Source organism: Pyrus communis, chromosome 4, assembly GCF_963583255.1.
Source record: "Pyrus communis chromosome 4, drPyrComm1.1, whole genome shotgun sequence".
Lineage (NCBI taxonomy): Eukaryota > Viridiplantae > Streptophyta > Magnoliopsida > Rosales > Rosaceae > Pyrus > Pyrus communis.
Genome location: NC_084806.1, coordinates 3,127,270 through 3,153,155, shown reverse-complemented (window position 1 = coordinate 3,153,155; position 25,886 = coordinate 3,127,270). Strand labels below are relative to the sequence as shown.

General features: G+C 40.7%; 5 protein-coding genes and 1 pseudogene across 5 annotated transcripts; 2 read left to right on the top strand and 4 right to left on the bottom strand.

Moving 5' to 3' along the window:
• Window positions 1-3,932: 3,932 nt before the first annotated feature.
• On the top strand, window positions 3,933-7,207 carry LOC137731682 (phosphatidylinositol 4-kinase gamma 7-like; annotated as a pseudogene).
• A 2,584-nt stretch (window positions 7,208-9,791) lies between these two features.
• LOC137731308 (uncharacterized) lies at window positions 9,792-11,763 on the bottom strand. The gene is made up of 5 exons (XM_068470405.1): window positions 11,344-11,763; window positions 10,562-10,619; window positions 10,389-10,472; window positions 10,158-10,299; window positions 9,792-10,070 (listed from the first exon to the last, which is right to left on the bottom strand). Exons 1-5 carry the CDS (start codon window positions 11,726-11,728, stop codon window positions 9,792-9,794), a joined length of 948 nt encoding a protein of 315 aa, XP_068326506.1. The 5' UTR covers window positions 11,729-11,763.
• Window positions 11,764-13,701: 1,938 nt separating this feature from the next.
• Window positions 13,702-17,664, top strand: LOC137730863 (putative pentatricopeptide repeat-containing protein At1g13630). The gene is made up of 4 exons (XM_068469854.1): window positions 13,702-14,382; window positions 14,601-16,774; window positions 16,966-17,443; window positions 17,529-17,664. The coding sequence occupies exons 1-2, from the start codon at window positions 13,932-13,934 to the stop codon at window positions 16,652-16,654; spliced, it is 2,505 nt and encodes an 834-aa protein (XP_068325955.1). The 5' UTR covers window positions 13,702-13,931; the 3' UTR covers window positions 16,655-16,774; window positions 16,966-17,443; window positions 17,529-17,664.
• LOC137730864 (UDP-glycosyltransferase 89A2-like) lies at window positions 17,540-19,501 on the bottom strand. The gene has a single exon (XM_068469855.1). It carries the CDS (start codon window positions 19,210-19,212, stop codon window positions 17,797-17,799), a length of 1,416 nt encoding a protein of 471 aa, XP_068325956.1. The 5' UTR covers window positions 19,213-19,501; the 3' UTR covers window positions 17,540-17,796.
• Window positions 19,502-20,393: 892 nt separating this feature from the next.
• On the bottom strand, window positions 20,394-22,122 carry LOC137730865 (UDP-glycosyltransferase 89A2-like). The gene has a single exon (XM_068469856.1). The coding sequence runs from the start codon at window positions 22,012-22,014 to the stop codon at window positions 20,599-20,601; it is 1,416 nt and encodes a 471-aa protein (XP_068325957.1). The 5' UTR covers window positions 22,015-22,122; the 3' UTR covers window positions 20,394-20,598.
• A 719-nt stretch (window positions 22,123-22,841) lies between these two features.
• LOC137732037 (UDP-glycosyltransferase 89A2-like) lies at window positions 22,842-24,542 on the bottom strand. Its single transcript, XM_068471328.1, has one exon. It carries the CDS (start codon window positions 24,446-24,448, stop codon window positions 23,018-23,020), a length of 1,431 nt encoding a protein of 476 aa, XP_068327429.1. The 5' UTR covers window positions 24,449-24,542; the 3' UTR covers window positions 22,842-23,017.
• Window positions 24,543-25,886: the final 1,344 nt, after the last annotated feature.

The window sequence follows — 25,886 nt, the reverse complement described above, 5'->3', positions numbered from 1 at the left end:
TATAACCATCTCATTTAGTGAAATAAATTTTTGTTGTTGTTGTGTTGAGCTGAAGGTAACAGGTGAAGAGAAAAGCGCAATAAATTCATAAAAGTTGCAGAGTTTTTGTTTTGATGTGAAGACCAACAAAATGGATTTGGATCTTCTCCTAAGCTAATGGAGAGGATCCTCCTGATCCATCATCGTGGGTCGTTAGATTTTTATCCAACGGCTACAATTATTATAATTTTAAAGGAACTCCACTGTTTGTAGCCGTTGAATAAAAATTCAACGGTCTACGATGATGGGTAAAGAGGATCTTCTCTATTAGCTCAGAAGAGGATCCAAATCCCAACAAAATGACAAGTCGGAGTCTAGACATCATATGGGCTATTTTTTAAATGCAGATTAGCTGCGAGCCCCTTTTCTGGGATGATAACACAGATCCAGTAACAGTCTTTGGGCCAATCCAATAATCCAATATTTTGATTAGGATAAAAATGATTACTTTTTGAAAGGCCGATGTTTTGAACAAAACAACTATATTCAGTGAAAAAAAATTAGCAATGTATAAAGACGCGTATAAAATATAAATTTGAAAATGACAACAAAAATGTCAAAGGATTACAATAAAAATGTACAAAATTTGCGCACATAACTAAAATATTTCTTCATAAAAATATAAGGAAAATTGAGCAATTAGCTACAAGAAACATACTTTAAGATTTGATTGGAAAAATTATCGTTGTTTATTATGTTGCTATTATGTCATTATTCTATTATTGTTATGTCATTGTTATATCGTCGATATTTGATATGTTGTCGTTATTGAAAAATGATATAGCTAATTTTCCAAAAGTTTTTGAACCTCGCATTATGCTATATTATATATATATAGGTGCAATCGGTCATGGGACATGAGCAACAACATTGGAAGTACTATGTTTACGCTATTTTGAGGGTCCGTTTAAAAATGTTTCTCTAAAATGTGCTTCTGCTTGTAAACTCTTTTATTAAAAGTGCATCAAATTTGTTTATATAAATTTAACTAATTAAGTATCAAATTCGTAATCCACAAAATTAAAACTTAAAACCGTCTACTTATAAGATCGTAACGCTTTAATCATTTTTGAAGTCTCGACCGTCTGCATGGAGGTTGATCCACGTGAACAGTACACGATAACCCTCGGCGGCCTAAAAGAAGAAGCTCTGAATAACAAAACAAAAACTCCCAGTTGTTCTGCGTCTCTGACTCTGACCCTTAAAAATCCAAATCCATGTGCGCCCTTCACCGCCCACCGGAAACCCTACGACCCTCGCTGAGGGTGACACTGCTCAACAATCCGACGGCGCCACTTGGTTTGCAGAACTGGATAATCTTCGGGTGTTACGTGGCAGGATGCCATTGACTGGGATTTGTCTGTTGTATGCTTGTGTAGGGTTCCTGATATGCTAATCCAATGCATCGGGTCGCTGGGCAAACCGGTGTGGCTCTGCGATATGGCTTTTTTATGGGTATTCTGTCTGATTAGCAATGGAAAGACAAAATATGGTCCAATGAACGTGGCAGAAAATGTTCTACAAATCTAAAGAATGGCAAGTATCATAATTTAAGATTTTAGCATTTATAGCTTATGAATCCAAAATTAAACAAATAGATATAATTTTTTTCCAATATCACCAAAGGTTTGTAGCTTAGTTCGTTAAAGTTTTTATCTACAAACGAGATTTTTTGGGATTCAATTTCTACTCCCCTTGTCTAAAAAAAAAAAAAAAAATCTTCAATAATTGAAAAGGACAAGCGGCTTTCGTGTGATTGGATCTTATAATACATCAACGACGTAAATACTCTCACTTGCATAACGATTATCTTGTCTTAAACATTATATTAAGCATGTGTATTTTTGAGTTTGTCTCAAACATTATCCAACCCGTCAATATTATCCCTATTACCTATTTGTTAGGGATAAACTGTCGTTCGACTTTCTAAATTATTTTTTGGGTAAATTAACGCCTTGAACTATTTAAGAGACCAACCATTCGCTGTCAAATTTAATGAAATTTTACCCATTACCGTCAAATGCTAGAATGCGAGCAGCTGATTTACTCTTAAAAGTAAAATTGTGTCAACATTAACGGCAAAATAGATTAAATTTCATTGAATCTAACGATGAATGGTTCATTGGCTGATTTCATGTAGTTGAAAACAATTTATTTATAAAAAAAGAAAAAAAAAGAAGGTGATATGGATAATATCGACAGGTTGGATATTAAAGTAATTATCAGTTTTATCATCACCATCACATGGGAGAGTCTGCAGTCTTCGGGAATTTTGTAACCTTTGGAATGGCAATGCATGGAGCACCATGTGCCGGCCCTACCTAAACCCTAATATTAATTTAAACTTGTTTAATTAAGAATGTAATCAAGCCATATGGCTAATTGCTACGGGTGAAGTGTCGTATTTACTTGATTTAAATTTAGTTTAATGTTGCTCTAATATCACCGTCCTTGCTCTGCTCCAAAAGTGAAAACGTAATTTACACACATTTTTTTGTCTCAAAATCTTTGTCCTTGTCCACTTAACAAGATGATAAAATCGATGATTCCGTATCATTAACAATATGAGATAAACTAAATGAAGAGATGATACGTTTATTTACTTGGAATTGAAGAAGTTATGAATCAATAGGAGATAAGATGAGAATGAATTATGTGAAATAAACAACGATTCGTTGAGAACGATTCTGACCTAATTCATTCTTTGTTAGAAGCAGAAGATGCTCTGGTAGGATCCTCACATACAACAAAAAAATTGCATTCAGTTTGATAATGATCGCGTGACATTGCTTATTCGGTCCAAACCAATAAATTCCTTTGATATAATGCAAAATGGATTTTGTCAACAATATGAATTAGAGTGTGAAAAAGGAAAATGAGTCATCAACGCCCAATGAATAGAGAATACTTGGTGATTCTATATCAATGGACGAATGAGTGGGCTAACTCGTATAATAGGTTAACAATAATGTGATTTAAATTCATCTTTAACGAGAATCGAACTTAAATCTATTACTGACAAATGAAGAATAATTCTCTTAAATTATAGTACTAAGTGGTTTTTCAACCGCATTAACTTTGAGGTATTGCATTCTCAATTATTATTTTTTAGGTTTGAATGATATTTAATTTCTTTATTTTTTTTCCCATTCATACCAATCTTTGCAAAAAATAAAAATAAAAACAATTACTTGCTTCAGAAATTTGCTCCCATCCCACCCAATTTGTAAATTGACTTTATTGACCCGAAAAAAGAGAAATCTACATAATCCTTTTCTGATCAAAAGAAGTCTGAGTCACTTCAAACCGTACGATCAGTCCACCTAAAGCAACACCTGTACTATTCGCAGCCGGCCCCCACAAGTTACCCTGATTCGGTAGCAGGAAAATTTTGCCACTCCCACCCTCCAGCGGCAGCTCTGGTATTTCACAGCCCACATCCAGGGGTAATTTCGCCCAATGAACGATTAATTCAACTGTTGAGTCGTCCGTGGGCTCGAGGGATTCGTCGGTCAGATCGGCATAGGATGATACATTACGTGTTTTAATAGGAACGGTGAGAAATTTTATTTTTTAAATTATTAACTTTTTATCACACATATCTTTCCATTTGTATAATGACACGTGATGTATCATTCGTGTACCGATCACACTGAAAAATCTCTTCATCGGCTCCACATCGAGGACCAATAGCATCGCACGGCCCACGACTCCCGGGAGTCTACCGATCCAACGACCCACATTACGTATTCTAGAGTCTTCGAACCAAATAAACAGAAGCAAGAGAGAGAAAGAGAGAGGAGAGAGAGAGGGGGGGGGGGTGGTGAGATTCTAACCAGGGTTAGTTTGCTTAACCCGGATATACGCGCTGAGTTAAAGATCGTGCAGGGGGGGGGAAGAGACCGCTGTGAGAGAGAGAGAAGGCGAAGAATAGTTACAGACTCAGAGCAAGACGAAAGAGGCGACGCAGGAAAACTCGCGAGGGTTTTTGTGAGTCGACTCGGGCGATTCTCTCCCCTTCCTCCCCCAAGCCTTTCGCGTCTCACGCCGTCCGTTGAGCCTCCCGTGATTCTCAGTCAAATTTCAAGGAGGGGTGCGCGCGCTAAGGATTTCGTCTCGTTGTTTTGACGGCCGTGCTCGCTTCGGTTGATAGCTCTTCCAGATCTTGCATTCTGGTGAGTCGCCGCCTCTGATTACACTATTTTGTGGCTCAGTAATGGTCAGATTTTGTTCTTCATTGTCGTTTCCGATTCATTGTTATTTTATCATCGTTGGTTTTGTATTATCGTTGAAATTATGCTCGCGGATCGAATCGCATACAATTTAGGGTTCAGTAATTTTAATTTGGGGGGCCGAAAATGGAAATTTATAGGATTTAGGTTCAGTGACTAGAATTTAAAGTGTGTTCCATTTTGAATTTAATCGAAATTTCCAAGAATATTTGGGTGTTGAGAAACTGTAGAGTGTATTACAGGTTATGGATGCTTTGTTTTTATGTTAATTTATGCAAAGTTCAATCAATTAAGTGAACTGCTTTCTGTATTTGATCCACTCTTTGTTCTAAGATCTACGTATCCATGTAAAAATAATGAATTTAATGTCCGACCGTTACGTTTCGATGCAGATTCTTTACTTTTTAGAGGAGGATGACGTTGGCTTCTCACTGAATGTAGCATTGAGCTCCAGTGTAGATTCTTCGGTCTCCTGTTCGTTCCTCAAGGTCTTTTTGCTCACGGAATCTTGGTGGGTTCTGGAAGTCCTTATCTTATGATCGTCTTGGAATCAAGATTTCTATTCATTCTGTCATCAGCCGCTTCAGAGCTCGGCAACGTTTTGGCTCTCTTCTACCGCCGCCTCTCTTGCCGGCCTCCTAAACTGTCACTTCCGTTTGCATAATGTCTCGTAAGCTGGACAGCCCAGTGGCGACCCAGATGCCAGTGGCACTATTTAGCAATCCGCTCAGTGCGGAGTACCATGGAAGCAAGAGAATGGAAGGGAAGCAGCACACTGGTAGGAGGCGAGTTTTTGTGCAAACTGAAAGTGGATGTGTCTTGGGGATGGATTTGGATCGCAGTGATAATGTCCATACTGTGAAGAGAAGATTGCAGATTGCTCTCAATGTCCCAACCGATGAAAGCTCGTTGACTTTTGGGGATTTGGTGTTGAAGAATGATCTGAGTGCGGTTAGGAATGATTCCCCTCTTCTTCTCACGAGGAACCTTATGCATAGAAGTTCATCAACTCCATGTCTCTCACCTACTGGAAGGGATCTGCAGCAGAGAGATCGGAGTGGTCCTATAGAGACATTAGGGAACTCAGATCGGTTTGCGAGGACAAAACAAGTGGTCAAGGATATGGTGAAGGCCATCAAGATGGGGGTTGATCCAATTCCTGTTCATAGTGGGCTTGGAGGTGCATACTATTTCAGGAACAGCAGAGGTGAGTGTGTTTCGATAGTGAAGCCAACTGATGAAGAACCTTTTGCACCTAACAACCCGAAAGGTTTTGTCGGTAAAGCTCTTGGGCAACCAGGTTTGAAGCGCTCGGTCCGAGTTGGGGAGACTGGATTCAGAGAAGTCGCAGCTTTCCTGCTTGACAAAGATCACTTTGCCAATGTGCCTCCCACTGCCTTGGTGAAGATCACTCACTCTATCTTTAACATAAACGATGGGGTGAACGGGAATAAGACTCCTCAGAAGAAGCTGGTTAGCAAGATTGCATCTTGCCAGCAATTCATCCAACATGATTTTGATGCCAGTGATCACGGGACATCCAGCTTCCCCGTAACTTCTGTGCATCGTATAGGGATATTAGACATTAGGATTTTTAACACAGACAGGCATGCAGGGAACCTTTTAGTTAGGAAACTGGATGGTGTCGGGATGTTTGGTCAAGTGGAGCTCATTCCAATTGACCATGGCCTTTGTTTGCCAGAAACTTTGGAGGACCCCTACTTTGAGTGGATTCATTGGCCTCAGGCTTCCATTCCTTTCACAGATGACGAGCTTGAGTACATAGAAATACTTGATCCACTTGAGGACTGTGAGATGTTGCGCAGGGAGCTGCCCATGATTCGAGAGGCTTGTCTCAGGGTTTTGGTTCTTTGCACCATTTTCCTGAAGGAGTCTGCTGCATATGGTCTCTGTCTTGCTGAAATAGGTGAGATGATGACCAGGGAATTTCGCAGTGGCGAGGAGGAACCCAGTGAACTTGAGATAATTTGTATGGAGGCGAGGAAGATGTTGGCAGAGAGGGAGGAGGTGCCGTCTCCCAAGGCTGATTCGGAAGATCAGGAGTTCCTGTTTGACATAGACTGTGAGGACACAGAGGAAGACTACACCTCCAAATTTGCAGCAGATGATTATCTGAACAGGTCATCATCCTTTCCATTTGCAAATGGGAGTGGGCATGGCCGCTCACTTCTCTCTAAACTTGAAGAAAGCATCGAGGAGGAAGAGGACAGTGAAGTGGAAGAACAAGAGGCATTGGCATATATGCCAACTCCAGAAAAGGTCCCAACCGTTTCAAAACTTTCTATGTCGCTGAAGAATACAGTTTTGGGAGAGAAGAGCCGCCTGAAGTATAAGGGTTCCAAACCAGAAAACGGGTACACGGCGAATACATCATCGGGGCACAGGAGTGCAAACGAGCAACTTCCTGCAAGCATGAGCTTTGTGAAGCTGGCTGACATGAGCGAGGATGAGTGGACCTTGTTTCTGGAGAAGTTTCAAGATCTGCTGTACCCGGCATTTGCCAAACGCAAATCTGTTACCCTAGGTCAGAGGCAGAGACAGAGGCTCGGCACTTCGTGCCAGTTTTGAGACTGAGGCAGCAACGCTCGCTGCGTGGGAGTGGAAGGATTGGTTCCCTTTGTTAAAGATTAGATTTGGGTTTACCGTTTTTCCCATATCGGAAGGCGTTTGTAGTGACGAGCGACTGTAGGAGGAATCTGCTGCTGTAAATATTCTTGACAATCTGCTGAGCGAGAGGAGCTGAGAGTAGAATTGGTTGTATTTCTTTGTTTTTTGGCTTTTGATTTTTTGACTTCGTTTTCTTTAACTCCTTGATGACGTTGTTGGATAAATAATTTGTAGAATGAAATCAAGAAAAAGAAGGATTCTGTAAATTGTGGCTTTGTTTCAAGTTACATGTATTTTCATTTGCCTTTCGTGTAGAAAGTTTTCCTTTTTTATATGACTTTGGTCTGATAAAAGCATCTGAATTCTGAACTACCTTATGTTTTGTTTTCCAATTTTCATTGAGGAGCTCCTCTCACAAATTCGAACTTGCATGCAAAATGCTGGAAAATTGGTCTAACTCACGTTTGCATGATATAACGGATTTATCAAACCGCCTAGGGAGGGACATTGCTTACTTCGAAACCAGTCGCGTAGGTTATGGAAATCAAATACTGCTCACAATTTTGTGACAAATATTATGTCTTTGTTTCAAAAAGAATGATTTCCTGAAAACTCCGTTTGAAAATTTCAAACAAACCTGAAGATCTGACTAGAGGTTTTGATTGCCGGTCAACCGTCATATTATATAGTTTACAAAAGAGGTATAGAATACTAATATATGTTTCGAATGACGTCCTTATTTGTTGACAAACATTAAGCTGCCACTGCCACCCACAGATCGATAGATTAAATTTTGGTGTGCGTTATTTGTCTGGATTTAAGGGATTAATTAATTCCATTTGAAAAAGAAGCGAGTGTTGGTTACGTCAAGATTGTTGAAAATTGGAACGAAACCGTAATCGTAATCGTAATCGTAATTGTATAAAAGCAAGCAAGGAAGGGAGATATTTTTCCAAAGAAAATGTCGTCGATGCTGACAGAGAAAGCAAAACATGATATTACCACCACCACATTGTAAAAAAAGGTCCCACGAAGCCATCACTTGGATAAGACACGTTTTTGTATTTTGCGTTTCTTCCGTCCCTCCGCCAGCAGATTGTTTTGCCTGCTGTTTTCCTCTAACAGTTTCTGGGTTTTTTGTTGTATGCTTCCATGCACTGCCTTATTGGTCCCTGGACCCTGCTGAAGCCGTCATACGGTATCCAAGCCTGCTTATTTTTCCAGCTCGATTGAAAACTCAAACTCCCGAGTTTGGACACTCGAATCTAATCCCCGAAACTCAAATCAAGTAATAAAAAAGGGGTGCCGATGTAGAGTTGTTTTACGTGCGGGCGATTAAAGAATGGTCCCATGCATGTGAGGAGACGCATACAATTTATATTGAATTGCACTGAGGATTTTTGTATGAATATTTACATCTGTTGTAGTGCACGAGTGATTAAGTTGCGTACGATGCGATATGGATTACTGGTGATTGACTCGACCATCTGTAACCCTACTGATTAGGGCAAGTGGGCAACTTGATTATCTGCCTAATTAGTGGTGGGGTTTCATTGCTGTCACTATGAACAAGGTTCATGCTGGACTTTATCTTGAAGGAAGATAGACATTGGTTGAAAAATGGGTTAAGGGTTCTCAACTAACAATCTCCGAGGGCAGTCAATGGGTTTCCCATATGAGCTGATCATGAGAATCGTTGTTTGCTTAATCAGAGCAGACCCCACACGAATGGATCTTATTGATATTAATTATTATAATTAATAGATAGATTAATCAAGTGATAAGTAATATTATTGGTGGTGGGACGGACGACGGAGACTGCGATGGAAAGGATTGAAAGTGGAAACCTAATCTTGAAATACTGAGTTGTTGTTTAGTGCTAGTATATTACTATATTTGCCACTTGGATTTACTAGAAATAGGGTTTAAGATGCAAAGACAAAATTATGGCACCAACAATTAAACAGAGGCAGACAAAACGTGGGACTCGGACTTGTCTGCTTGTCTGTCTCCTTAGTGATTCTGTCTAGTGGGTGATACTGGTTATGCAGTATATCAACTTACTGTGTTTTCCGGGTTACTCACGAGAGAAACTTACCTACATTTTGAATACCAACGGGATTGACTTGAGCTGATATCATTGTGACATTTCAAATGTGTGGAAGTTCTTCTCGTCTTTTACACTTGACCCGGATTATATTTTTGTCAACGCAATGCAGTCATCTGGAGGAGTTTATCTTATTTTTCTACGAAGAGCATATGTGTTCATTATGTCATGTTGAAGAAATTATCACGGCATGGGAGCTTAGAAAGCAGATTTGAAATAGAAACATGACACTGGGTGCTTGGATTGGCTGGCTATCGAAGGATCAATTGGTCTAGTACTGTGAGTTATAAAGCCCATTGATTAGGTTGGGCCTTGCTGTTTGGTCCATTTTTACCACATTGATTGATATTTAGTAACTCGTTGAACTTAAAACATTTCATGTATAAATGAAAATAAATGTCACTAATAGTATAAACCCTAGTGCTGGTTAGTGATAGCTAACATGTTCTGTTAGAAAACAACATAATATTTCCAAGGACATTATTACAAAAAAATAATCTACATACAACAGAGCTACACCACTACGTACAATTAGCCGGTCACAACTAATTTATTGAACTCATAAAAATGTGTATCTGTCTGTTTTCTTTAATATGATTTACATATATGTACCGCACCAACCAAATTATCATTCTTTTGGAGTACATACGTTTTTTAGGTCAATCTTCATGGTTCATACTTAATTAAATACATAATTCAAATTATTAATTTATTACACTGAAAGATGCACCTAAAGAATATATATTTGGTACATAATTCAGATTACGTCAAATAAATATATATAATTAGATATGTCTCCAAGGTCTTTCAGCAAGGTTCACACATTCACTGTACCTATAACAATCCACCAGATGATCATTTGTCAACCCTGCAGCCTGCATGAACGAGTACACGATCACCGGTCCAACGTATCGAAACCCTCTCTTGATCAAGTCCTTGCTCATGGATTCTGCTTTCGGAGTCCTGAGAGGAACGTTTCTGGGGTATCTGAATCGGTTTATGACTGGTTTGTGATTCACATAACTCCAAATGTAGCTGCTGAAAGATCCAAACTCCCTCACAATCTGCATTGGTTAGATAACTAATGAAGATTAAGTACAATGTCAACAACTAATAAATAATTTATATCATGTTATAGTTTTCCTGCTTGCCTTCAATATGCATTTGGCATTGTTTATAATGCACCTCACTCTGCAGTCTACCAGCATTATTTCTTTGTTGGAAGTTATTTCCGCAATCTCTTTCTCCTCCATTTTTGCAACTTTGTTCGGATCGAATCCAGAAAACGCTTCCCTGCGTTACGAACTAAAGCATAAGATCTATGAAATAGTACCCAGAGTTTTATAAATTGCAGTGACATAGCTAGAAAAGAACTAGGTTACCTGAAAAGCTCCCTTCTTTTCACAATTTCAGTCCAATTGTGGTCCATCAACATACCAGACAGTGCAAGCAGCTCAAACAATTGACTGCATCCAGATAGATAGATTTATTTAATTAATCACCACTTAATTTTTTGATTAATTAGACATGATCATAAGAGTCTCGATGGACTTACTTGTCATCGTATGCTGGAACTCCCCAGCATTCGTCATGAAACGCTACATAAACTTTATCTGTGCAATGAAAGAACAGGATCAATGCATATCTGCATAAAATTCTTTATTTACTCCGGCAAAAACAATTTTATTTTATTTTCTGTGTATATTTATGACAGAGTTACAAATACGACAGAGTGACACAATTTGAAACCCGCGCGAATACAAAACTCTATTTGTATATGCTGCATGTTGCGGGTTTGACGCACAAAAAAAAAAAAAAAAAGGAATAATTTTTTTTTAAAGACAAACACGATCCATTGCCACACGTTGTGCAGTAGATAATCAAACAGTTAATTGGAGTTGGCAAAGAATATGCTGTAGAGTCGATAAAATGTTAAATGCCTCGCATATGTTGTTGTCATTTGTATTATTGTCTTTCAGAATATATATGTTAATAACTTGCATGTATCATTAGCCAACTACTTGGTAGTGACGAAAGCCTTTATGACTTTCTTGTTTATGAAGTTTACTATCATTTTCTATAGATTCCACGTACCAACTCCTACGACCATTTTTCCATTCCATTTTTCTCCAGAGCAAAGTCATAAACTATTTTTTTTTTTCAAATGATGAAAATAGGAAAACTGGAGCCCATCAGGATCCTGATGAAATTGAAACGATGCAGTAAAGATTAGCATGGGTTATGTTCAAGGATGATATACATATATAAATCGAGAAAGCATGAAAACAGGAAATCAAAGTTTTCTGCAGTATTTGATGAAACATTAATAAAACTCACCACTATTCTTTGTTATCCAATTGCACCTCCTCAACTCCCCATCATTAGCATCCTGAGCCAGACTAATCTGCTGCTGGGCAAGTTTAGCCACCGGAGAATTATACTCTCTTCTTGGAGGTGGTGGTGCAATGAAGCGGAACGCCGCGGAAATCTTCTGATCCAGTGGAAAGGTAGAATCGGTGAGAGAAGAATCATACGAGTTCTCCGACAAGGAGAATGACAGAGATGATGATGAAGATAGGGATAGAGATGAAGTGCTCTTGTGAAGGCCAATTGGGTAAATTCGCTTGAGGTATTTAGGGTTACTGTTCGTCTTCTCCCTCTCCTTTACAACTTTGTTCTTCTCCAGAAGTACATGTCTTCTTATAATATTTGCTTTAGACATGTTACTTGCAGAGAAGATGTAAGGAAATAAATAGAAATAAATAAATTAACTTAAATGGAGTAGATATGTTGAAGTGGTCTGAGATTTTATATAAGAGTTTGTATGCTTTGAGTTGGTTGGTGAAATGTGAGTTTCATGGATAATTGTGTGTCGCCATTTTTCCTCCTTAGTTTACAAGCAAAATCAAAGATTATAATATCAACAAATAGGAGAGGCAAGACATTAATTTTCTTTAACAGGGTTTTTGAAATTATTTATCCCCCTGTTATTTATAATTAAAGATTACCTGAAATATTGAAAGAAGAAAGTAAGAAAAAAAACACTCTTGTGAGTTTACGTCTTGGGCAAAACTTCTTAAAATATGCTTAGACATATTGATAAGAAATTCTCTCCTTATCTCATATGATCAATTAAAGTTTCTAAGGATATAGGGGATTTGCTGCTTAGCCAATAATTAGGTGTTTTATAAAAAAAATGCCAATAATTAGGGGAATATGCACCAAATAGAAACCACTAAATTTTTTTTAATTAAAAATAAAACTAGAGAGACACTTAACAAGCAATATACCGTACATAAATCAAGTTAGGTCCATTTTTATTGTCTGTTTAGTATCATCTTGTACCATTTTTCTCAATTGAAAACTTTGTATAATAATTCTATTTGTGCACTATTCCGTAATAATTGCCATCCATTTAGCAAACCAAGAATCTTTCATGTCATCACATTACTTTGTGCTTTCATGTTGCCAATATATCAAATGTCTCCTTTTTCTGAGAAAGGTGAAGATTGAAAAGTGCAGTGTCTAATGAAAGAGGAATAATGTTTTCAAAATCCAGGGAAAATTGTATATAGTTGTGGTGTTTGTTTCAGAGAGCAAGCAAGTCATGGATGATGGGTCCATGCCATCCTTAACTCCCACTCCTGTTTCTCTCAGAAGCTGAAGCTTCTGATAGGGTTTGAGACATACTTGTTGCCTACACAGAAAAAGATATCCCATCATCCATCCAAAGCTTCCTACTCTCTCACTCTCTCTCTATTTTCTTCGTCAAATTTTCTTCTTCTTGGGGTGTTGCTTGGGACGCAATCATATTTTATCCATGAAGCAAATTGGGGAAGTGAGCTTGCCTTAATTTCTGGAGTCTTGGATGCTTTGGAGCATAGAGAAAGTTATTAAGGTGGTGGGATTTTTGAGCTGATTTCATGGTTACATAGATTTTCTCTGCACGACATTTGTTTGAAAACAGATATGTCGAGAAACTCTAATGTATGCTCAATTTTCTTACCTCAGCTGCTATCATTTATTTGATTATTTTGGGTATAAACTGACGTGTTAGAACTTTAATTTTAAGTTTTAGATTTTAGGTTTGGATCTAAAAAACCTAAGATATGAGTGATCAACTCTGTCAAGATAAAAACCTTCAATCTAAATTGTGTACGGTTTTAAGTAACAACTAACAAATGAAAACTTTCTATCTAAATTGTGTATGGTTTTACTTACAACTTACAAGTAAAAATTAATACGGAATACCATTTGGTTAGGACTTAGGAATATAAATACGAAAAGGATAATACATATTCACTAGTGAGTGCTATTCACTTTTTAATTTGTCCCATGAAAAGATGTCACATGTTTTGTATTTTTTTATTTTTTTGAACAAACAATATTATTTACATTAAGAGGAAAGAGTGAGTTTAACCTAATAACATGTCTATTATTTTTCAAAACAAAAAACATTTGTTAAAATATTATTGAATAAAATCAAAATGTGAGTACTCTTTTGTAATTACGCAAATATCATCTATCGAAACATTCCAGCTAAAAGAAATTATTAATAAATCACTCTTTTTTTTTCTTTTTTCTTTTGTTTTTTTTTGGAGAACATTAATAAATCACTCTTTGGTCAGCAAAAGTATACACAACGACCCCGGTTCATATGCTTACGTAAGTTAGTTATCCTGCTGGCAACGACACCCCTCTCTCTCTAAATTTCAATGCAGTAAAACCTTCAAATTGCCGCGAAAGCCAACGGCTTCCTTAAACCCTAGCGCCTCCCTCTGCAGCCGTTCCATCAATAAAGCTTCGATTTTGATCCAACCTCGAACCAATCTCTGGTCTCTATCATTTCTCTCAGCTTTCCAATTTTCCCCGGAACCAAACAGGGCTCTTGCCCTTTTCATGCTTAAACCCTAATCCCCAATTCCATGCTCCATCACATCCACAAATGGAAGCCCTTACATTTTCTACAAAAATCTCAGATTCTCGCTCCCCTCTCCTCCATCATCTTCACTAAACCTTCGGCGTCCGCTGCAAAGTTCGACGACGAGCCCGCCGCCGCCGCCGCCATCCCAAATCCTAGAAACACCGTCTCCGAAGTCATTACCGGCTTGGGAATCTTTGGTTTGAGAAAATTCTTGGATAATCGTTATTTTAGAACCATGGTCTCAAAGTTGAATCAGCCGGAGGTGGATTTGATTATTGAAAGTTTGAGTCTTGAGAGCTCGGATTCGGCCTTTGGGTTCTTCAAGTTTTTGAGGAATGAGTGTGGCTTTCGGCATTCGAGGATTTCTGAGTTTATCGTCGCTCATGTATTGGCGACGAACGGGCAGTTTCAGGAGTTGCGTTCGGTTGTAAAACAAATGGTGGATGAGGAGGGTATGGTTTTTAACTACTTCTTTATCATATGAATTGTAGCTCATAGATGCAGTAATGTGTTCTTTTGAAGTCCTTGAATAGTTCATTAATTGATTTCATAACTTATTCCGGCGAGCTAAACAAAAGAAAGAAATTGATGGTAGTTATTTACGCTTTTTTCGTTAACATTACTTTCCTCATTGTGGTATTTATAGTTTGTGATTTGTGATTTGTGATAGGCCCTGGTTCTGCACCTTCACTTTGTGAGCTGATCTTGTATGGATTCAGGGACTGGGACTCAAGTAATGTGGTGTGGGATATGTTGGCGTTTGCTTATTCGAGATCTGAAATGGTTCATGATGCCCTGTCTGTTCTTGCTAAGATGAAAGATTTGAATTTGAAGGTTTCGACATCAACCTACAACTGCCTGTTGCATAATTTGAGGCATACAGATATCATGTGGAATGTTTATAATGAAATAAAAGATAGTGGAACTCCAGAGAGTGACTATACTGCATCTATACTTATAGATGGACTATGCCAGCAATCCGGCCTGCAAGATGCAGTTTCTTTCCTCATGGATGCTGAAAGGACGGAGAATGGGCCTTCAGTTGTTTCATTCAATACCATCATGTCTAGGTTCTGTAAATTGGGTTTTGTGGATGTTGCGAAGTCATTTTTTTGTATGATGTTCAAGTATGGACTAGTTCCTGATTCGTACAGTTATAATATTCTGATTCATGGGCTATGTGTAGCAGGTTCATTGGAAGAAGCATTGGAGTTCACTAAAGACATGGAGAGGCATGGGGTACAGCCTGACACAGTAACTTACAACATTCTTTGTAAGGGGTTTCATCTACTTGGTTTGATGAGTGGAGCTCGCAAGGTCATTCAGAAAATGTTGGTTAGAGGGTTGAATCCGGATCATGTTACATATACAATTATGATATGTGGGCACTGCCATGTTGGCAATATTGACGAAGCCCTTAAGTTGCGAAAAGAGATGATTTCAAGAGGTTTTCAGTTGAGTGTCATTGTATACAGTGTACTACTCAGCAGTATGTGTAAAAGTGGACGAGTAGAAGAAGCATTGCGATTGCTGTATGAGATGGAAGCTGTTGGCTTGGAACCAGATCTTATAACATATTCTATCCTCATTCATGGTCTATGCAAGCAAGGAGACGTACAAAGGGCTAGTGAAATATATAGAGAAATGTATATGAAGAGAATCATTCCCAATTACTTTGCACACCGTGCTATTCTGTTAGGTCTGCGTGAGAAAGGGGATCTATATGAGGCAAGGAAGTATTTTGATCATCTGACGACAAGGACTGTGACAGAGGACATTGTGCTGTATAATATTATGATGGATGGTTATGTAAAACTAGGTAACGTTGCAGAAGCGATACAATTATATAAACAAATAATTGAGAAGGGATTAAATCCCAGTACTGTCACTTTCAATACTCTTATTCATGGTTTCTGCAAAACTGGGAAACTAGTGGAGGCTCGAAAGATATTGGATACCATAGAGCTGCATGGATTACTACCAAGTCCAGTTACTTATACTACTCTTATGAATGCTAACTGTGAACAGGGAAACATCAACGGCATGCTTGAATTGCTTCGAGAGATGGAAGCAAAAGATGTAGAACCAACTCATGTATCTTACACGGTACTTATTAAAGGACTTTGCAGACAGGGGAAGCTGTGGGATGCTGTTCACTTAGTTGGGGAAATGTATGCCAAGGGCCTAAGCCCGGATCAAATCACATATAATACAGTCATCAAATGTTTCTGCAAAGCTCAAGACTTCGAGAAAGCTTTTCAGTTACACAACGAGATGTTAATGCATAATCTTGAGCCTACTCCTGTTACGTATAATCTCCTCATCAATGGTCTTTGTGTATATGGTGACCTAGAGGATGCTGACAGGCTACTGGTTTCTCTCAATGACAGCAATATCAATTTGACAAAAGTTGCCTATAGCACGTTAATAAAAGCACATTGTGCAAAGGGTGATGTATACAGGGCCGTGGAACTCTTTCATCAAATGGTGGACAAAGGATTTGAAATTTCCATCAGAGATTATAGTGCTGTAATTAATAGATTGTGCAAAAGGTGTTGGATGACTGAAGCAAAATACTTTTTCTGTATGATGTTATCTGATGGGATTTCTCCTGATCAAGAACTCTGTGAGGTGATGCTTAATGCTTTTTATCAAGGTGGTGAGTTCGATTCAGCAGCGGAACTCCTTGCTGAGATGATCAAATTTGGCTTTCGTCCTGATTAATCTATGGGAAAGTTATATTTTTTAAGAATCAGGAAATCTTGTCGTTCACCTTGAGGAGCAGGAAAAGCATCTCAAACCTTTGTTTTCTTCCTCTTAAACGAACTTTCATCCCATTTTCAGGTAATGTTGTCGTCCACCCTACCCTGAGTTATATCCATAAATTTCATTTTCTTGGCACAACCAAATGCTAAGTACATTCAAGAACAATAGTGATCAATGAAGCATTCATAAACTTAAATTTCTTTTGTACATGATTATGATTTTTATGACTCTAGCAGAAATGTCAAATTAATTGTTTACTCTCTTTGCAGAGTTTACGTCTTAGGAGCAAGGATGTTCTTGGTGAAGACCGTGTGGTGCTTTCCCATAGAAGCATTAAGCCTAAAGTTAATTCTAGTAAAGAGAAGGCCTACAGAGCTGAAGGTTGAAACCAAGAGTTCTTATACAAGAGTGCCGGCTGACCAGGATTCTTCTGCGCATGCAGTCCCGAATGTCAGGTGCTAACTTAGAGTTACTTTAAGATCCTTGTGGAGCCTTGGGAAAATGCTGAAAAAAAAATGATCCCATTGCTGAAACCCCGAGTTGTTCACTATCTACTGGAGTATTTGTGTGACAATCTTCTGGCTCGTATTTGAAAGATGAATGGGAACCATGTTGCCCCAGTGACAATGAGGGCGGTTGCCTATTTTTTCAACACAATCCATACAAGAGTGCCGGCTAACCATGAGTCTTTTGCCTCATCAACAACCAGCAAGGGGAAGCTAGTTCCTTCCTTGAGTTCTTATGGAGGTTAGTTACCTGAAGTGAGTTTCAAAGAATGCACCACTCCATTTGCTTCTGCTTCTCTTTAATTTCTTACTTTCCATTTTTTCAGGACAATCGAAATAGACGCAGCTAAGGTAAATTTATTATCATGCTCTCCTGCCTCATAGGCAAGAACACCATAGTACATACGATTCAAATTCATTCACTTTGATCTGAATAATATTTATTTTACAGAAAAGTTGAACATTCTCCTGGACTTTGATACGAAATCTATAAAACGGTATTGGAAACTAACCATTATTTTATTCCCTAATTCTTATTCGTGTTACGGAGCTGCTATTGGCACTCCAAAATCGATCTTTCATGGGCTAGTCTGTTCACCTCACTTTAATTTGACCCAACTCTTTCACAAGCTCGTCCAAATCCTTTGAAGAGCTCCCACCATCTCCCACAGCCGCAACTGCCTTGTTCCTCAGTTCCTTCGCTCTCACCTTTTCAGGTGATTCCCCACTCATTGACTCAGCAATTGCCTTTCCCAGCTCGGCCGAGTCTGGTACCCCATTTGCACCCTCACACACCTTCACGGCCACGCCCATGTACTCAACCAATAGCTTGGCATTTACAAACTGGTCAGCCTGCATAGGCCAGGTCAATATCAAAACCCCACCCACAATCCCTTCCAGCACAGAGTTCCACCCACAGTGGCTCAGAAACCCTCCAACCGCCCGGTGGCCGAGGATCATCACCTGCGGCGCCCAGCCCTTTATCAGCAATCCCCTCCCAGCAACCCTTTCCTCAAACCCATCTGGTACAACTCCGGACCCATCATTCACCTTCCCGGACAAGCCCGTTTTCACAACCCACACAAACCGAGCCCCACTCTGTTCCAGCCCAGAAGCCAATGCCTCCATCTGCAGCTTATTGAGCAACGCCTGACTTCCAAAGCAAACATACAGCACAGACCCATCCGGGCACCCATCAAGCCATGTGAGCACGTTATCTTTCCCCGTGCCTGTGTTCGGGTTGGCCCGTTCCAAGTTTCCGCCATTAGCGGCGGAAGCAAGTAGGCTCAATGGGCCTACCCCGTAAACACGGGGGTGGCCCATTTTTGTCCTCAAGTGTTGCAAATACTCTCCTTCCAACTCATGAAAGCTATTAAATACGCATCCCCAACTTTCGGTATTGGCTAGCATGGCATTCCTCAAACGCTCTGAGTCGGGCTCCGATTCTCTGTAGTAGCGGAACGTGGAAGGCAAATGCTCTGCTTTGAACGAGGGTGATCGAGGAACATCAGGAAATTCAGCTAGAGATGACTTGATGACATCTAAATTACGCCAGCAGTGATCTGCAATAGATGCCAAGAAAGCACCAGAAGAGTAGAAAGTGATTCTGTGAATACCTAGCCGGCGGGCCAGGGGCAAGGTCCAGCCGAGGAAGAAGTCGGAGATGATGGCGGTAGGGGGGTTGGGGTGGGAGTTGAACCAGTGGACGATGGGGTCGTGGAGGTTGGTGAGGGCGTCCATAATGGCGAGATTGCCGTAGGGGCCAACATCTTTGACGTTCTCGACACCGGGTGGTATTTTGGGGTGAGGAGGGAATGGGAGGACTAGGGTTTGGACGGAGGGGGAGGGGTTGGCTGAGAGGAGCGGAGTTAGGGCAGGGAGGTTTTTGGGGGTGACCAAGACGGTTACGGTGATGCCGCGGAGGAGGAGCTGGTGAGTAAGGTCGAGGAGAGGGAGCATGTGCCCTTGCGCAGGGTAGGGAAAGACTAAGATGTGGGTTCTCGCCGACATGGTTTCTGGAATCTGGCTTTGCTTGAACTCTCACTGTGTGTGCGCTTCTTTCTCGGGTATATACTGTATGGGAAGATGAGGAACACGAAAGCACATTGAGTGGCGTAAAATACGCCAAAGCACAGTACTAGGTTATGACTTGGGAAAGGATTCTCTCCGAATCCCCTTCCATTTAATCCACCTAGTCTGGGATCCGAATTGTTGAAATTTGATTGAACAGCTACAAACAGAGGACTTTTTAAAAATTTCAACGGTCCAGATCCCCGGATCCCTTTCCTATGACTTGTGAGTGATTGGCACGTGTGCTTGCAATTCCGTTTCCCTTTGCGATTCGCCGTCGGAATGGAAAAACATATGTTGACCAATTGGTCTAAAATTTGAACTTTGAGCAGATAATGCATAATTTTCCCGAGTTGCTTATACAAGAGTGCCGGCTAACCGGGATGCTTCTACGCATGCAGTTACGAAATTCAGGTGCTAACCAAGAGTTACTTTATGATCCTTGTGGAGCCTCGGGAAAATGCTGAAAAAAAATGATCCCATTGTTGAAACCAAGAGTCGTACACTATCTACTGCTTCGTATTTGAAAGATGAAGGGAACCATGTTGCCCCAATGACCGTAACATCCCATATTGTTCAGAGAAGTGGATCATGTAAACCTTATATGTATATTCTCATCTCTGCCTAGCACGAGATCTTTTAGGAGCTCACTGATTTCGGAGTTCATCGGAATTTTGAAGTTAAGCGAGTTTGCGCGAGAGCAATCCCATAATGGGTAACCCACTGACAAGTTCTCGTGTGAGTTCCCATAAACAAAACCGTGAGGGCGTGGTCGGGGCCCAAAGCGGACAATATCCGTGCTACGGTAAAGTCGAATCCGGAATGCGGTGGGGACTCGGACCGGGATGTGACAGTGACAATGAGGGCAGTTGCCATATTTTTTTCAACGCAATCCATACAAAAATGCCGGCTAACCATGTTCCCTTGGTGTCTGAGTCTTACGCCTCATCAACAACCAGCAAGGGAAGCTAGTTCCTTCCTTGAGTTCTTATGGAGGTTAGTTTCTTGAAGTGAGTTTCAAAGAATGCACCACTCCATTTGCTTCTGCTTCTCTTTAATTTCTTACTTTACATTTTTTCAGGACAATCGAAATAGACGCGGCTAAGGTAAATTTATCATCATGCTCTCCTGCCTCATAGGCAAGAACAATATACCATTCAATTCATTCAATGTGATCTGAATAATATTTATTTACTGAAAGTTGAACATTCTCCTGGACTTTGATACGAAATCTATAAAACGGTAATAGAAAATAACCCCGATTCCTATTTGTTTTACGGACCTGCTATTGGCACTCCAAAATCGATCTTTCATGGGCTAGTCTGTTCACCTCACTTTAATTTGATCCAACTCTTTCACAAGCTCGTCCAAATCCTTTGAAGAGCTCCCACCATCTCCCACAGCCGCAACTGCCTTGTCCCTCAGTTCCTTCGCTCTCACCTTCTCAGGTGATTCCCCACTCATTGACTCAGCAATTGACTTTCCCAGCTCGGCCGAGTCAGGTACCCCATTGGCACCCTCACACACCTTCACGGCCACGCCCATGTACTCAACCAATAGCTTGGCATTTACAAACTGGTCAGCCTGCATAGGCCAGCTCAATATCAAAACCCCACCCGCAATCCCTTCCAGCACAGAGTTCCACCCGCAGTGGCTGAGAAACCCTCCAACCGCCCGGTGGCCGAGGATCACCACCTGCGGCGCCCAGCCCTTTATCAGCAATCCCCTCCCAGAAACCCTTTCCTCAAACCCATCTGGTAAAACTCCGGACCCATCATTCACCTTCCCGGACAAGCCCGATTTCACAACCCACACAAACCGAGCCCCACTCTGTTCCAGCCCAGAAGCCAAGGCATCCATCTGCTGCTTATTGAGCAACGTCTGACTTCCAAAGCAAACATACAGCACAGACCCATCCGGGCACCCATCAAGCCATGCGAGCACGTTATCCTTCCTCGTGTCTGTGTTCGGGTTGGCCCGTTCCAAGTTTCTGCCATTAGCGGCGGAAGCAAGTAGGCTCAATGGGCCAACTCCGTAAACACGGGGATGGCCCATTTTTGTCCTCAAGTGTTGCAAATACTCTCCTTCCAACTCATGAAAGCTACTGAAAATGCATCCCCAACTTTCGGTATTGGCAAGCATGCCATTCCTCAAACGCTCTGAGTCGGGCTCCGATTCTCTGTAGCGGAGGGGCAGGGGAGGCAAATGCTCTGCTTTGAAAGAGGGTGATCGAGGAATATCAGGAAATTCAGCTAGAGATGACTTGATGACATCTAAATTACGCCAGCAGTGATCTGCAATAGATGCCAAGAAAGCACCAGAAGAGTAGAAAGTGATTCTGCGGATTCCTAGCTGACGGGCCAGGGGCAAGGTCCAGCCGAGGAAGAAGTCGGAGATGATGGCTGTAGGGGGGTTGGGGTGGGCGTTGAACCAGTGGACGATGGGCTCGTGGAGGTTGGTGAGGGCGTCGATAATGGCGAAGTTGCCCCGGGGGCCAATATCCTTGACGTTCTCAACACCCGGTGGTATTTTGGGGTGAGCAGGGAATGGGAGGACTAGGGTTTGGACGGAGGAGGAGGGGTTGGCTGAGAGGAGCGGAGTTAGGGCTGGGAGGTTTTTGGGGGTGACCAAGACGGTTACGATGATGCCGCGGAGGAGGAGCTGGTGGGCAAGGTCGAGGAGAGGGAGCATGTGCCCTTGCGCAGGGTAGGGAAAGACTAAGATGTGGGTTCTCGCGGACATGGTTTCTGGAAATGTGTTTGGGAGGAGAAGGTGGGTGTCTGGTTATCAGCATAACAAGAGTTTAAGAGGGTATTTAATTTTGTTTTAGATTGGGTGTATTCAATTGGGATTTTGAGAGATTTTGATTCCTTTAATGAATTTATGAGTATTCAATCAGGATTTTAAGTGGTTTTTTGAAATTCAAGGTGTATTCATTTAGAATTTTAATATAGTTTATTAAAATCCTTAGAAATCCGTATGAATTAGGATTTTAAAGATGTTTATAACATTCCAGGTGTATTTAATTAGAAATTGATTTGAAAGAATTTGAGAGAGTTGAGGAATTAGTGGGAATTGGAAAGATTTCGTAATGTGTTTTAAGCATCCACAAATCTCATCTCTTCTCATGAGATTTCGAGGGAATTGGATCAAAATTTTATATAGGATCTTTACAAATCAATTAAACTCCATAAAAATTCATAGATTTATAAATCCATTAAAATCTCTCAAATTCTCAATTGAATACACCCCATTTAGATTGATATCTAAATTGATTTTATTCATTGATCAATTTTTGTTGACACCCAGTCAGCAAAAATATGGGTGCTACATTTTCTACCTTATTACTTCACAGTTAATTTGATGGATTGGCTAACAAAGGTCTGACATTGTAATGAATTCGTAAGATATAGTATTGCGTTATTGGTCGCAATGTCAGTCCTTTTGGGAATTTGGGAATTCTAGGTTACAATCAGCCCATGTTTATAAGTTTATAACCATATTAGTATTTCTTTCATTGCACAAACATGTTGTCATGAGAGCTATTAATACCGTTGATATACACCTGATTGCATGTTAATACGGTAACGTTCAGTTCTTATTTCTTATAGTTTTAGCACAACCAAATCTAGATTACATTTAAGAACGTTATTAATCAAATTATTAACCCCAAATAATAATAATACTTGAAGGGCATCAATGGAGTTCATTTTTCCCTCTAAAATGTTGTGAGCAAGCTTGACTTCTATCCCACCTTAAGTTGGTTCAGCTCCTTCACAAACTCATCCAAATCCTTTGAAGAGCACCCGCCGCTTCCCACCGCCGCAAACGCCTTCTCCCTCAGCTCCTTTGCCCTCACCTTCACCGGCGTCTCCCCCCTCATTGCCTCCTCAATCGCCTTTCCCAACTCCGCTGGTTCCGGCACCGCATTCTCTCCTTCACACACCTTCACGGCCACCCCCATGTCCTCCACCAACAGCCTTGCATTCACAAACTGGTCAGCCTCCATGGGCCACCCCAATACCAACACACCCGCCACTATTGCTTCCAGCACCGAGTTCCACCCGCAATGGCTCACAAATCCACCCACGGCCCGATGGCCCAAGATCAACACCTGTGGAGCCCAGCCCCTTATGACCAAACCCCTCCCACCAACCCTTTCCTCAAATCCATCAGGCACAACTCCGATCCCATCTTCCACTTGTTGGGCCGTGCCCGTTTTTACGGCCCATACAAAACGGACCCCGCTCCGTTCGAGCCCGGAAGCCAAGCCCTCCATCTGCTGCCTATTGGGCAACTTCTGACTCCCAAAGCAAACATAAACCACGGACCCATCCGGGCACCCGTCGAGCCAGGCCATGACATTGGCATCCGATGAGTCCAAATTCGGGTTGGCTCGACCTCCTTTACCAGCATCAACCACAGTAGCTGATAACAGACTCAATGGGCCAACCGCATAAACACGTGAGTGGCCCATTCTGGCCCCCAAGTGGTCTAAGTAGTGTGCTTCCAAGTCTTGAAAGCTATTGAAAACGCACCCCCAACTTTCGGCATTCGCAAGCATGGATATCCTCAAGAATTCAGACTCGGGATCCGATTCTCTGTAGCGGCGGACCACGCTGGGAAGATGCTCCTGTTTGAAAGAGGGCAATCCCGGAATATCATGAAAATTGACAACCGTCGATGCCGACCGAACCGCCTCTAAATTACGCCAACAGTAGTCGAGCACGGCTGCCACGAACGGCCCGGAGGAGAAGAACGCAATTCTGGGGATGTTGAGCTGATTGGCTAGGTGTAGGGTCCACCCGAGGAAGAAATCAGAGACGAGAGCCACAGGTGGGTTGGGGTGGGACTTGAACCACTGGATAATTGGGTCCTGGAGTTTGGCAAGCGCGTTGATGATGTAACGGTTGCCGTGGTTGCCAATGTCCTTGACGTTCTCGGCGCCCGGGGGGATTTCGGGGTGAGGAGGGAAGGGTAGGAGGAGGGTTTTGACGGAGGTCGGGGGGTGGGCTGAGAGGAGTGGGGTGAGGATCGGGAGGTTTTTGGGTGTGATTAGGATGGTTATGGCGAGGCCGTGGAGGGCTAGCTGGTGGGTGAGGTCCAGGATCGGGAGCATGTGGCCCTGGGCTGGGTACGGAAACACCAGGACGTGGGTGTGCTTAGCGATGGACATGTCTTTTTTTCTTGTGTGTTTCAGTGTGGATGCGGGGAGGACGGTGGGAGGACGGTGGAGTTGCTTTTAGGATGCCAGCGGGGTGGCTGCTCAATTATTTCTAAGTCAACACACTTTACGACTTAATAGAGCCTTCACATGTACACACGTGGAAGAAATTCAAATCAAAAGCGTAACAAATTGAAAAGAAAAAAAAAAAAATTCCCATGATATTCATAACTCAATTTTATTTCGAAAAATTTAAATGTCAGTTGTCTTTCTTATCATATTGAATAATTATTATTAAGTACACGATAAGATTAACAATAAAATTAAAATTTATTAATAAACTCACATCTAATAACTAAACCTAGCTTGATGCAATATTTATCTTGCGTTCATTCTGGTTAAAACTCTAAAAGCTCTTATTATCAATGGTTAATGATTTTGAAGTTTTAAATCTTACAACTAAGGTATGAATTGATTTATGCAATTTATTTTTTCCGTTTGATTTCAAATTTATTTAGAGTTGAGAAGATGGATTTTTAGGTTTCGATTCACAACCATCATCCCTTGAAGTTGAAAAGATTAGTTGGCGGCTTCATCCGTCTCTTGGCGAAGCCTACCCTGCCAATTTGGTTTCCTCGAATCCACTCCATCACCATGGTTGAAAATTTGGGCTAACCTAAAGAAAAAAGGGTTTGCTACCACTTACCTTAGATCATGGAATGATTAAAAATTGGTTCACTAGGAGGCAAAATATAAACAAATCAGCAACAGCAGCCATTGGAGCCATAGTGATGTACGCAGCTCTAGTAACGGGGCACATCATCTCAAGAAATTCTATTAATTCCTACTCACCTTGGTGTTGTACTACATCAAATACGACGTAATGCTATATTATATTAACGAAAGCATGCCATGCTGCTTTATGTTTATGCAATTTTGGATTTTATTTATGACGTAATGCTATATTATATTAACGAGATATTAGATTAGATAGTAAATTTGGGTTTAAAAAAATATTAATTTTTTAATTAAAATAGTATGGGTGTAAAAAATAAATTGAGTGTCAAAAGAGGTTACAAGAGTTCAAATAAAATTACCCCCTTACTTTTCATACTTTTTTTTTGTTCGTGAGATCAACGATCAAAAAATTAGTAAAAATGTGTGGGAAGTAAAAAAAAGGGTGCGTCAATCGGTTCAAGTTTTTCATTGAATTACTCCAAGCACACTTTGAAAATTGGCTTTTCTAACGAGCTAGCAAAAAGGAATTTGTTATCGGAAAACTAATGGCATAAATGTTTACAATTAGACTAGAGAGCTATTAGACCCACGCTAATATCTTATTTCTCCACTTACATTATAATCTCACTCACTATAAAATGTTAAAAGTTGAAATGCGATTTCCACACCCACTATTATTTTTAAAATAACCTCGGATATATTATTTATCCAC

Bases quoted from the DNA above. Each gene is read 5' to 3' on its own strand.
- LOC137731308 (XM_068470405.1), bottom strand. From the start codon at position 11,728: ATGTCTAAAGCAAATATTATAAGAAGACATGTACTTCTGGAGAAGAAC. The intron at 10,473-10,561 runs GTAAGTCCATCG...ATCTGGATGCAG, and splicing joins GTTCCAGCATACGATGACAA to TCAATTGTTTGAGCTGCTTG. The intron at 10,071-10,157 runs GCAAGCAGGAAA...TAACCAATGCAG, and splicing joins ATGCCAAATGCATATTGAAG to ATTGTGAGGGAGTTTGGATC.
- LOC137730863 (XM_068469854.1), top strand. From the start codon at position 13,932: ATGCTCCATCACATCCACAAATGGAAGCCCTTACATTTTCTACAAAAA. The intron at 14,383-14,600 runs GTATGGTTTTTA...GATTTGTGATAG, and splicing joins ACAAATGGTGGATGAGGAGG to GCCCTGGTTCTGCACCTTCA.
- LOC137730864 (XM_068469855.1), bottom strand. From the start codon at position 19,212: ATGTCGGCGAGAACCCACATCTTAGTCTTTCCCTACCCTGCGCAAGGG.
- LOC137730865 (XM_068469856.1), bottom strand. From the start codon at position 22,014: ATGTCCGCGAGAACCCACATCTTAGTCTTTCCCTACCCTGCGCAAGGG.
- LOC137732037 (XM_068471328.1), bottom strand. From the start codon at position 24,448: ATGTCCATCGCTAAGCACACCCACGTCCTGGTGTTTCCGTACCCAGCC.